This window comes from Oenanthe melanoleuca, chromosome 2 (genome assembly GCF_029582105.1).
Source record: "Oenanthe melanoleuca isolate GR-GAL-2019-014 chromosome 2, OMel1.0, whole genome shotgun sequence".
NCBI classification, from domain to species: domain Eukaryota; kingdom Metazoa; phylum Chordata; class Aves; order Passeriformes; family Muscicapidae; genus Oenanthe; species Oenanthe melanoleuca.
Window position 1 is genome coordinate 69197862 of NC_079335.1, and position 13502 is coordinate 69211363.

General features: G+C 37.7%; 1 protein-coding gene across 4 annotated transcripts in view; it reads left to right on the top strand.

Annotated features, from left to right (window-relative positions):
• Positions 1–13502, top strand: part of TENT4A (terminal nucleotidyltransferase 4A) — a 57057-nt gene that overhangs the window by 16003 nt on the left and 27552 nt on the right. For all 4 annotated transcript variants that reach the window (XM_056485141.1, XM_056485139.1, XM_056485143.1 and 1 more), the window contains exons 3-8: positions 111–157; positions 1057–1177; positions 2706–2813; positions 3523–3651; positions 4704–4917; positions 11279–11405. In XM_056485141.1, the coding sequence (XP_056341116.1) occupies positions 111–157; positions 1057–1177; positions 2706–2813; positions 3523–3651; positions 4704–4917; positions 11279–11405 (746 nt within the window). The remainder of the gene's footprint in view (positions 1–110; positions 158–1056; positions 1178–2705; positions 2814–3522; positions 3652–4703; positions 4918–11278; positions 11406–13502) is intronic.

Genomic DNA, 13502 nt, shown 5'->3' on the forward strand with positions numbered 1-13502 from the left:
TTTTACTTGGCTATATCCTTAACAACTGGAGAAAAGTGTGAAGTTTTGTGAAAGTAAAAGGAAGTGAGCATTCATAATTGCAAGATATTTTCCTGCTGTGTTCTTTTCAGGTCCAGATATTTGGCAGCTTTAGTACAGGGCTTTATCTTCCAACTAGGTAAGTAATAGTTTACTCTTGTCTTCTTTTAGAGAAATGGTAAATTTCAAAGAGGAGTTGAGAATGGAATGTGCAAATGTATCAAACTTTCAGTAAAACTTATATTTAATATTTCATGTGACAAAGGGAAGAGCTTTTGAACTTCAAGATTTGCGATAAGTATTTGATGCAATGTCTTTCTGCTCTGCTTATAGACCTTTTCTTCCTTGTGTCTGGGGTTAGTCTTTGGCTTTTTCTTTAAACAGCCAGTGAAACTGAATGTTTAGCATTTCCCTTGTAAGGATCGTGTTTTGTTAAATAAGATGAATTACTGAGAATGTATCACTTATCACAGAGTTACTGTGTAAAGTCAAAAGAGCCATCACAGTGCTGTATTCCCATCTTTTTGGAGAGCAAAATGTCTTTCTCAATTTAGCATTTTATGTCACTTAATGGTTCAGTTGGATACGGAAACCTGTGTAGCTCTGCCTTAAACATTATGTTGTCATTACCTCAATTAAATTTCCAGAAGGAAGGCACTGGAAATCTTGTTTCTATGAATACCAATTACTGATAAAATTCTTCGGTTTATTAAAATGCCTGTCAACATGAGTAGATAGATGAGGGAACTGTGGAAGTCAGAGGGGAGAGAGCTTGAAAGGTAAGGGTGAAAGGACCTCAAAGAGCAACTCTTCAGAGTAATGGAAGCAAGAAACTAGAATACTGCATTGAGTCCTAAAACACCATGGACTCTCTTGCTTAGCATTCCTAGAAGAAGCCTATTGGGAGCCTACATTGTAAATTGCTAAATGATCAGCTTGTATGAGTTGTAATATACAGAATACCAATCTTACCATATTTTTTGGCAGTGTATTGTGCTTTAGACTTAATGGATTTCATGCTGTGTTCTTTTTGTCTAGTGATATTGATCTAGTTGTTTTTGGGAAATGGGAACGACCCCCTTTACAGTTGTTGGAGCAAGCACTGAGAAAACACAATGTGGCTGAGCCATATTCCATTAAAGTACTTGACAAAGCTACGGTAAGTAATAGCTTTGGAATACTGAACTGAAAAAACTTTCAGACCCCTCCAGATGTTGGTGATAAATAGTATTCTTAATTCCTGAAGCAAATTATATTGTCTTAAGCTCTCTGCAAGATTTCAGTAGAATCTGTATGTGCTTAGCAATAGCATGGAGTCTTTTATATGGATGTTGGTAGCTCTGTGTACTGGGTTTGCTGAAGGCCATACTTTATACTTATGTTGTAATAAAGATCTGAAAGTTAGTATTAGCAAAATGTCCCGTAAAAGAAGTTAACTATTTGCATAATGTTTTTCCACTGTTCTTTGAGGGGAACTTGTTAAGCCAATGACTAGAACTGTCTAGCTTTCAACGTGGTTTTCAGGTTGTCTTGTTTCTGATGGCATAATGAAGTGTTCCAAACCTAGCACTGGGTTTTCCTGTCCAAAATATACTATTTGAGAGTTATGTGTCATTTATGAGACTGATGTGTGCTATCTCTTGCATCTTTCTTGTAAGCCTGAATCATGTTGAATATGTTAAAAACTTAATGCATGAGAATTTTGTTACTAAGCAAATGATGTTTTCTTCAGGGGACTAAGGTGAGTATTCGAAACTTCCATTAGCAAGCTTCTGTTTTGTGTTCTCTAAAACAGTCTTCCTCTTTTAGGTTCATAATATTCCTGTGGCTTTCATTAGAGTAGCAGAGCATAACAGTAGCTTTGGTAGTCTTTGGTTTACCTGAGAGCTAATGTGATGTTCAGAATCTGTAGTACAAGTTAATGATGGAAAATGGCGCTAGGCTAGGCTTGCGATTCTACTGTTCCTTCTTATTTTTTTTCTTCTGATATTCGTATAAAATGATGCTATACTTCTGCTCTTTTTTGTTTTCTATTTCAGCTTAAAAATATTAGGAGTTCAATTAAAAATAAATGTTATCAATTGAAGTTTAGGTTATGATTGTAAGATGATTTTGTAGGGCACTTCCTTCCAGGTGGTGGTGTGAAGCTAAACTACATATTGAGTCATTTTATGTTAACATTTTCCTGCCATATTGCTATGGCTGCTTTGCTTTATCTCTTCTGGCTTTCACTTGGCTCTGCATTGAACCAGTTCGTCTTGATAATCCAACAGGCATTACTTTCTGCTAGGCTGGTTTTCTTTCAGTTCAGTGAGTGAATGGTGCAATGCTGGGTCAGAGGAATGCAGTTCCCACAGGTTATAAGATTAGAAGATCTCCTATTAACTGGAATGAGTCATTAAATTAAGTAAATTAAGTTGTCATATGAAACACTACTCTTGCAGCTATGAAGGCAGATAGCTAATGGTTATGGTAGAGTACCAGAGTGGTGGTAAGTTAATGTGGTTGTACATTAATCACCTCCCTAGAAAGTATTCATTTGTCATTCAAGTTAGGATTGTTACTTCCTCACAGACTTGATAGTTGTGTTCATTTGGGCTGCTAGTATCCATGTGTCTTGAGTAAGCTAGGGAACAGCACCAGTGTTGTATTTCTGGGGATTCACATTCTTGTCTTAATCTTTTCAGGTACCAATAATAAAACTCACTGACCAGGAGACAGAAGTCAAAGTTGACATCAGTTTTAATGTAGAAACTGGTGTGAAGGCAGCTCGATTTATCAAAGAATACATGAAGGTATCAGCCATGTTTTGAATGTTATGCTACTTACCAAGGAGGTGGTAGATGCTTAGCTAACTTTTTTTGGTATAGCTTGATAATTTATTGCTGGAGACTATTCTCATTAATATTAATTAAACATGGATATTTTAATTTATTATCTATTGATGTTCATTTAGTTCTCCCTTTGAGTGCTAGGTGTTTTGAGTGGATAAACCTATATAATATGAAAGGACTTCTACAGTCATGTCTGGATTTGCAGATAGACTTGCTTCAGAAGCAAAGTTCAGTGCCTTTCTTCAAGTTTTGCTTACCTTGAATTTAAGTGATGCTGCATTATGAATACTGTCTTGCTAAACTGTCAAAAAACAATTCTTGTGTAGTTACACTTAAAGGTTTCCTTTTATGGTCTGTAGTAAAACAACTATTTAGAGTGAAAGCTTTGACTGTAGTGACACTGGTATTCAAAGAAGGATATAAAAATCTTAATATTTAGGTGAGAAATAAATTTGATATGTAAGGTCTTTGATCAAGTAAGAGTTGAATTCTGTTAATCCATTTCTAGAACAAAAAAAGCATGTTTCAATTCTTTTCATGGAACCGCTGTATAGCACACCACTGCAAATATTTTTGTATTAGATGAATCTTTGTGTGGTGAGATTGTGTACTTCTTTATTTGTTTTGGAATGTTGACATTGTCACTGATAAGACTTACTTTGCTTTGCAGAAATATTCTTTGCTACCTTACTTGATTTTAGTATTAAAACAGTTCCTCCTTCAGAGGGATTTGAATGAAGTTTTTACTGGTGGAATTAGCTCTTACAGCCTAATTTTAATGGCAATTAGTTTCCTGCAGGTAAGTCTATTCCTTATTTGTTTCTATGTTCTTTAAAATATTTTGGCTTCTGTACCCATGCTCTTTTATTGTAGTGTTTCTTCAGATGCCCCTTGCAATGCACAGCGTTACTGTTAGGGCTCTGGGTGTTTGACTCTTGAAAGGTCCTGTGCACTACCTCTCAAACATCCAGGATCTCTCCTGTGTGAAATGGAACAGCAGCAGGAGCCTTGTGAAAGGCATAGAGGCTGTGCATTGCTCTCTACACCAGGGCCTGTACCTGAATCACCTTAATGGTGCTTCATAAACCTGCAGGATGCATTTTCTTTTGCTTCCCGGACTACTGCTACTGAATGTGCAGAGAAATTGATGTCAGTGTTTGTTAAAATGATGAAATCCAACAGTCAAGTTGTTTGTTGACTTATATGTTGGTTAGGTTTTGACATGCTTAAGACTGGGAGATGCTGTACTTGACTGATAAAAAAGCCAAGTTACAATGTTAGACACAAGTTAGAACTTGTTAGTACATCTTTGTGACAGTGAGCCTTGTACAGGTATGATGAGGTGCAGAGTTAGCATCTCTCAGCAGCTGTGGTAATGGAAAACTTGTATATTTTGCTGCTGGTGGTGTTGACTGAAATATTGCTATAGATTTTGTATACCCAATACGATAAGTGGAGGTACAGACACAAACTATATTTCAGTTGGGGCAACTAGATTGCCGCCCACTTTCTGAAAACATTGAGGAATGGATTTGCTGTGGAAAATCGGGTACTACTTTGTTACTAACTAGGCTGTAATTTAGTATGCATTACTTCTTTCTTCTTTTGATTTAGGGAAAAGAATTCCCTAATCCTCAAAAAGCTGCATGAGGAAAGATGAAGGAATTTTTGGCTTCCAAATACTGCTGAAGTGCTGCCCCCTCTCGGTTATGTGAGAGTGGTTTGAGTACATGAAGGGTGACTCAGTTGAGAATTATAGGAAGAAATACTCAGCTGTTTAAAGGAGAGCTTTTTGTTGCCCTGTGTTACGGTCTGAAAACTACTAATTTTTAAAACTGGTTTCTGTTACAGCTACATCCAAGAATTGATGCCAGAAGAGCTGATGAAAACCTTGGAATGCTTCTAATAGAATTTTTTGAACTCTATGGAAGGAATTTTAACTACTTGAAAACTGGTATTAGAATAAAAAATGGAGGTGCCTATATTGCCAAAGAAGAAATCATGAAAGTCATGACTAATGGATATAGACCATCCATGCTGTGTATTGAAGATCCTCTCCTGCCTGGTAAGACTGTGCACCTCTTGAAATATTCCAGAGCTCCAGCTCAGCTTGTGCTCTCAGCTTGCATTATCAGTCTGTCAAATGAGTTAAGAAGCTGCACTGGGAAGAGGCTGTTGCTGGTGCAGAGGTCAGGAGGGCTGAGGGATGTGGACCTGAGGTCTCCCAAGATTCTTAGCTTGAGTAAATTGGATTACATACAGAAGTGCAGTTGCTTTGGAGATCCAGAACTGTGTTGAGTACATAATAAGATTCTGACAGTGCTGAGAGGTAGTGAAAGAATGAATTCCAGGAAATCCTGGAAGAGGGAGTTGTTATCAAAACAGTTCTCCATTATTTGATGTGAGAAGGAGATTGTAAGGTGTAACTTTTCCTGCCACAGTCTGTGGTGTCATGCTTCAGATAAATCACACCACATGGGAAGGAAATGCCCCAGATGCAGAACCTGTTCTGCAGGGCAGTGCCACAGACTGCACAGGAGCAAGGGTGGGTATCTGTAAAAACCAGCTGCATTGTGGTGGTGGTGGCGTGGAGAGCACTTTGCATAACTTGCTTCTGCGCTGCACAGGGATCTTTAGGGAATAGCATTTTAGAGTTGCATGTTCTTTTGAAAGTGCTTAACGTATTTTTTTAAATTTTATTTTATTTGGTTTTGATTCAGTAACCCTCAAAATAATTGGGCTTAATTTTGGCTAAGTGCCTTAGGCTAATTTCCAGCTTTATAGTACTCAGTTTGTATTCTGTTTAGACCATCATGAGTAGCTGAAATTTCAAACCAGCTTTTTAACAAAGTCAATTTGCAGTTAATTTGGACTTCAGCACAAGTATTTCTAGAATGTAATTGGCAGTCAAAGTCCATACTCTCACATCTTGTGTGTAGACTGCTTATTTACAGCACTTTTAAAGCAAATACCATGGATCAGGAGCCGAAGTCTGGCACTTTTCTAAATATGCTGAATGTTCATAGTTCCCTAGAATAGGTTGCAGCCTATGATACTGATTTGTCTAACCATGTCTCTGATAAGTTTGTAACTCTGACTTTGTGTCCATCATGACTCTTGGCCAGGCATAGGTTAGGGTGTGATTGTGCAGCACTATTATTGTCACTGAGATGTCCTTTAGGAGCTGTGTGCTTACCTGCCTGAAGATCCATTTGAATAGCAGCATGAGCCACAATTGTTCAGAGTCAAAGCCTTTACTGCCCTCCAGTTCTGTTCCTTTCTATCTGCTGGGGACTGAAGGAGAACAAATTGCTCTATGCAATGTTTTGATCACTGCTAATAGTGGAGAAGAAAATATACCTTTCAAGTCTAATAGGGGCTCTGAGCTGTTCTTAGCGTTAGTCTTGCAGAAACAAAGAACTGTAGTTTAGAAGAAAGAATAGCTGTATGCTGTCAAAGAGTTGATAAGAATTAAGTTCTAGAAGAGTTAGTGTGGTGTCAGATAGTGTTTTGGCAATTGAAATGAAAGCTGACAATATTTTTAAGTTGTCTGACCACTGTGTCTCATAGGGATATTTTCTAGCAGCTACCACAGAACTTGACAGATAAAGCTAGGAGGAAAATTACATAGAACATATAGGATGGCTCTTTGAATCAAATCTGATAAGTACAGCCTCCTTAGATCCAGACTTAATCACATGTTCCTACAGTATCTAAAATTGCCTGTTGAGTGTATGTTAGTAACGTCTAGAATTCTGTTACTTAGTTTAGTTCTGCTATTCCTTCTCTTCCAGTACAAAAATCTTTTCTGAGGGTTCAGGTCCCTGCCCAGTTTATAAGTCATCTCTGATTAGTTTGTGTTCAGATCCACTCAGTGTCTGATGCTCAGGGTTGGTGGCAATACTGTGAAGGAGATGGGAGTAAGTTATTTTCATAAAGAGTCTCGACTTAAATTAGCATAAGCTGCTGCAGAGTTTTACACCTGCAAACAGCTGTTTGCACTGTATGCACAAGTTTTTAATTTTGTTTTTCAATCTTTTTTTTTTTTTTAGCCTGATCACAGCTGTCTCTAAAGTTCCTGTTAAGCCTTGGAAGGACACTCGAAAAGATGGCTTCTTAATCCCAAAATAAGACAAAAAAATACAGGGATAAAGAAACTGCTCCCTTTCAGTTTCTCAAAGATTATCAAAGTAGTGTGAAAGTCACTCCTATGAGTGTAAGCTCTAGTTCAGCAATGGGATACTGAAGGGTATAACTCAAAAGAATGGCTTTAAAATGGTCTTGTAGGGAACAGGAATGTGTTTAGTGGGATTAGTTTCTTTAAATTGGAGGTATTGTTCAGCGTGAAATGGTGAATGATGTCTGGCTAAGAGATAAAGGTGTCATTAGAAGGATGTGATGCATCATACTACCTGCTCGTTGTGTTCTGTTAGTTCCTGGGTTTGGGAGGAGCAGGCATGAAATGGTGGTGGTGTTATTTTGAATGTAGTGGATTTTCTTAGATTCTGTTCAGTACTGCAGGGTTTCTTCGGAGATTCTCAGACTGATCATTGTGTGCCAGAAGGTGATAATTTCTATGATTTAAGAACCAGGATTCCAACAAAGATGTCAGAATTCGACACTTCAAAAGGGAAGCTTGTTGAGGTCCGGATTTGAGTTATCAGACTAATATAGCGGTGATGCATTTTGAAGTAATCTTTTATACTTGATCTTTGTACATAGTCCAAGATCTTTCATCTTGAGTTAGTGTCCTAGGACAGGGTGATGAGATGAAAATCATTCCCTTAGCATTGTAGAGGAGGGAATTTCCATAAGCATCTTGTAGTTGCACCGTTTCACACTTGTCCTTTTTGTAAAATATTTGAATAGTAAAAGTATTTATTAAGTAGAACTGCAAAGCCAGGCACTCAGAAGTTGGTTTGCAGGAATATGTTGGAGCAGGGTAGTTGATGTCATCTTGGAAGAGGTTTGTCTGGAGTTGGTCTAGCAGTATTCTTGGAAGACATAACTGTTTGCAGTTGACAGATCTTTTAATCTGTGGTTGTAAAACAAGCTTGGCACTTATCCAGCAGACTATTAGGGGTCTTGTTATTGTATACCTTTGTGAATCAGGTGATTATCAAGTCCTCCAGTCATTTCTGATGCTCAGAACTGGATTAATTTTGATCTAGTTTCAGACTGGCAGTGGCTGGAGTAGATAAATTGCTACTCCTTAACACCAAGTTTAAAACTTGGAGTACCACCCATTCCACTGCATTCATAAGAAAGTTTGTTCTTTGTTTTTAACTGCTGTGGGCAGCAAAGCAAGTTCTAAACCTTAAATTCAATGTTTTTTCTTTGAAAAGGATATCTTTAACTTTCAGGGTTTATTATGCTTCATATTGCTTGCTTTCACACCTTGATAGGTCACGAGCACAGGAAGTAAATAGATTAGAGATTGGCAACATCTATGAGATTCTCTTCTAGCCTTAGTGGCTGCCCAAAATTATTCATTGCAGCTTTTCAATATCAGCTCTTTGTCATTAGAACCTGCAAATATATATGTTTGTGTGTGTAAAACATAAATGCTTATAAAAATACACGGGTTCATTGCAGTTAGCATTTGCAAGAACCTCTTTAATGCTGAATGTTGCAAAAAGCTGTTTACTAGCTTATAGCTTAACATAAATGGGTCTGCTTCAGTCCTAGCTCATGGTCTTACCTTTACCTTTTCAGGCCGTGTTCTTAAAACTGCTTCAGGTAAAGGAAGGCTACCTGATGGAGTTATAATACTCATAGCAAGTGATGGAAGTTTTGGACATGCTCCTTTAGGGATGAAGGCTTTGTAAGAAAGAATAAGGATTGAATTATACATGAAATCACACACCATTGTTATCTGCTAATGTACATCTGAGGATTGAAGTATGTATGACTTTTTTAAAGAGTGACAGCATTTGGGTGGCGTGCTTGAACTGATCAGTCTAGATTGCAACAAGAGAAGGATGCTTGGTTATGTGAGACATGGCTGTCTAATGAGAGGGATCTCTCAGAAGAAAATCTATTCAGAGCAGCACATGCAAATGTGTGATCTTCTGGCTTCTTCTATATGTTGCTTTCTGGATTGGCTAGGGTCATCTTTACACAGACTTGACAGGTCTTCACACTAGCTCCAGCTGCAGCCCAAGTAAAAAGCTCTACAGACTGTATAATTGATTATGATCTGTTAGTTTGGACATTTTTATGAACCAGTTACAGACGCAGAATGAGGCAATCCAGGAACCTAAGCATGATATGGCATAAGCTATTCTGCCTCTGCTCTCAAATCTGCTTCAATGAAGACTCAAACACAACTTCATTGATTTAAACTAAACTGCCCAAATTTACTGTATGTAAGTAGTTCAGGGAAGGCTTATGATTTCTTTTGCTGACACAACAGAGGACATAGTGACAACTGATTAAAGGAATAGCCAATATTTTGTAGCAACCCTGTCTTCATTTTGGTATAACTTTATGCAGGATACATGTCAAATATACCTGCCTAGCATTAGGTTAGACTAAACTAATACAGATTCTTTGAGTGAGCATTGAGTGTGTATTCTTAATTCATGTTATGTGAATTTATAGAATCATTTAGGTTGGAAAAGAGCCCTAACATCAAGTCCAACCATAGATGGACTTGAATTTAGTGGTAGGAAAGATTACGTGTGTTTAGGCACTTGTATGTATTCCATTTGTGCATTGCTTCTCAATTTAATTCTCTTAAATATCTATGTTTAGAATACCATTATGTGGCTGGACACAAGTGTCCTGCCTGTGAAACACCCATACTGAATTAATCATAAGTTTTCTAGAAGAATTAACATTGTGTTGTGATTTCATGACCACTAAAATATTTTGGTCGCTTTTCAGCTACCTTTGGACTAAGTCTTTTATGAAGTCCTCTGTGAAGAACATTACCATGTGTTTCCTCCTAGGTTCACTGTTCTAGGCCCACACTGATTTCTGCTTTTACTTCAGGGTAGAGTCCAATAGTAAATAAACTATTTGGAGAAGCTTCTATAACTCTGAGTCTAGTGGCTGCTGGATAGTGGTGCATTCAGAGCAAGATACTCACTTATAACAGTAAACAGGAAGTATTTCTTGATCAGTTTTTATGTGGCCATGTGAATTACTGGAAAAACTCTATTTTCCCAAACTGCTTTTTATGTTTTAAATTAATTTTTATTGATTATGCTTTTCTGTTAGAGTTGCATTATGGTTGGAAGATTTTGGAAGGAATCTGCTTTTTTCCCCTGGATGGCAGATCTCAACATGTTTATCTGTAGGGCTTGCTGGACAAAACACTCAGGGGAGTGAAGCATTCCTCTAAAGTCCAATTCAGCCTTGCTGGATTCAGTCCTCCAAAGGATGGATTCTGTCCTTTAGCCATCAATTTTTCAAAGTAGATTTTTCATTGGTTTGTTTTATTCTTGGGCCCTGACCTGATTTTCATATTTGGTGGTTCATCCCTTTCTAGTGTTCTCACAGCATTTCACACATCATTCTGAAGGAGGGAACCTTTCACTGTAAGCAGTTTTCTACCCACTCAAGACCTAGTCTGTATTTTATGCAATTTGAAAGCAGTTTTATTTATGTTTCTTAAATTCAGTTATGACAGTGAATTTTGATGTCTGATGCTAAATACATCCGCAAAAATCCCCCAAATGCTTTCTGCTAACAGCAGCAAGATTGTTCTAGGTATCAGATAGATCTGTTCTTGTGCATTGTCACTGATGCAGAAGGTGTACAATGTTCTGAACTTCTGCAGTTCCTCACATGGCAACAGATTTGGAAAGAGTTCCAGTTAAAATATCACTCATGCCAAAAGTAGGGCAGTTGAGAGTGCCACAAACTTGATCAAAAAACAGTACTATAAAAGGTTATGGAATTTTCTATGACAGAGTTTTGAAAAACTGGCTTATTCTGTGGAGATGATTATCTGTATGTGCTGGTTTATTAATCTGTAGTTTTGATAAGGTTAAATGGGGTTTGATTTGAATCTGTCTGATCTAATGAAGGTAATGTGGTTACACAAATGTAATTTTAAACTGAATTTGGCCTGCAGGAACTCTACTGGTAAGTGAGATATGATGCTTTAAGCTTGGTAGGTTTGTTCTTGAAGACAGCCCTAAGAGATTTAAGCTGATCTCTATGCTCTGTTTCATTCAAACACTATATGTGAGTGTTTTAAAAGTGGTAAATTGAATGCATAATGTTAAGTGTCATTCCCAAGGTCAACTTCTTTTGTTGAAATAGGCACACTTGGGTGTTCCTGATGTGGCTAGGATGGGATAACCAGTTTAAACAGAGTAAGCTGTGTTGTTAAGGCTTCTGAGCTTTAAGAATGAATAATGTTTTGGTAACTGATATTAAAAAAAGATGATCTGATGACTGTCACATTATTTCAGGAAACGACGTTGGCAGAAGTTCTTATGGTGCCATGCAAGTGAAACAAGTTTTTGATTATGCCTACATTGTTCTTAGCCATGCAGTATCACCACTTGCAAGATCATATCCAAATAGAGATTCTGAGAGGTAATTAGTTCACTTTTTCAATATCTGTTTCTCTGTGTAATCAGTTAGGAATGTTTGGGTCTAGATTCATAGAAGGAATGTTGTTATTTTGGTGTTTAACTGTGATTGTATTGAAATCTGCACAGAAATTTGAGCTGCCCAGGGATATGAAAGTGCAATGCCTCAATGTGCAGCTTTGAAATGGAGAGTATGATAAAACCCAGGATGAGTCCAATGTGAGATTCTGATAGTGTGGAAGGGAGCCAGAACATAATTGGTGTCTCCTCAAACATTCTGCTTGAGTATTCCAAGGGAGGGTTTGCTGGTTTAATGTTTAGTATGATGCCTATCTGTATTGTGGCAGAAAGAAATGTGTGGTCAAATTACTTGTTTAGACAATTAGAAAGCTAGACAACAAGGCCAAGAATTTTCCTTGTTCTTTAATACATGCCCCCATAAGCTATTTTAGAAGACTTGATCTGAATTTAAGAATTAAAAAAAGAATTTAAAATACTATATAAAAAAAATTAATAGAATCAGTCCTGTTTGATCATAATGCCAGAACTGCCATTAAAAGCAGCATGCTTCTAGACATGCCATTTTTAATGCAGTTCTTAGTGTCTTTCTTTGAGCTCTCACCTTTGCAATTTCTGCTTTTTGAAAGAGAGAGGAGAAAGACAATGAAGGCATGGTAGCCATGTGGTATTTCCATTCATGTATGTGCTCTAGCACCTTTTGTTCTAACCCTCAGGGTGAATTTGGGCTAGATCAGAGGATATCTTTTCCCTGAGACTTCCCTAAAATCCCAATGGCTTTGAGCTCCCCAACTAATCACAGGGAAGGATGGCTGAAAGATGTCACATAAACATCTCAATACAACTGCAAACTCTAGTCATGATATAAGCTTCTGGCATTAATGTCACTAGAAGGTGAACTAGTTTCCTCTAGTAAGTTTACATCAAAGTGGATGCAGTCTTTCACTTGTGAATTTAAAATTGACAGTACTTTAAGTGTCTGTAAATCCTTTAGGTTTTCAGTGGTGTTAAATTCACAAAGGTTGAGACTGCACTGTGATGGAGGTACAGAAGGAGTGGTACAGAGTGTTGCCCACTGACATTTGAGACTGCTGTTTTATGATATTAAAGGTCACTGTTAAATGTGTATTGGCTGACAATTCTTGGTACTGAATGAAATTTTGTTCTTACCTAAGTACAGGTAGAGTAACCTAGGGATTCCTGAAGTTTTGCTTGTCTTGGGTCCTAGCCTCCATTAACTTCTCAGTTTTTCTCTGAAGGGTATAGTCATTCTCTTATGAGGTGTCTGTATATACTACAGGCATTAAAAAGTATATTTGTACAGCATCTAATGGGAGCCTCAGGTGTCATCAGTGTGTGCACTTTGCATGAATTTGTATTTGTTACTGGGTCTGGGAAATGTTTGAATTTTGTTCACAACTGCAAATCATGGAGCAGTCTCAACAGCAGTGTTCAGGTGTCATGTTTGACCTGTCTATGGGTTCTTGGCTGTCTGTGCCAGTGACACCTGAATCTGAGAATCCATCATGCCACTGGCTTGCAAGAGGAACAGCATTCAACAAAGTTCTGTGTGCAAATATTTCCCCTAGCACCAGTCTTGTCAGTGCCAAAGGACTTGTAAATGGATAATGAGCTGTTTGCTAACAAGTTTGTTACAGAAATCAACAGTCCATGTTTGGTCTCAGTTAAACCTGATATGCTTGGATAATCCAGGTATGTTTGTGGATCCCCCTCTTCCTGCTAAAAGGCAGAGTGGTCCATGCTCTGTATAAAGACCTTTCTGGTGGCCTGACCTAAACCCTAGCCATCTGGGAGCCCTTTGTCCTGATCCATTTTTTCCCTTTTCTAGACTTGTTATTAGGTAGGTTAAACTACAGCATAACTGTAACTAGAAACAGTGAGCTCCCTTGAAGACCAGGTACTGGCTTTTTCCTAAGTGGATGGTTCTTGAACTGTCTGATGTGTTTGAATTCATATTTCCTCTTGCCAGGGAAGGTTTCTGTCTACAGAGTTCTGTTTTGTAGAATGGTAGTTAGTAGATTTCACATATTTTTTGGTGATTCTTGTTGTTCTTTTTCAGAGT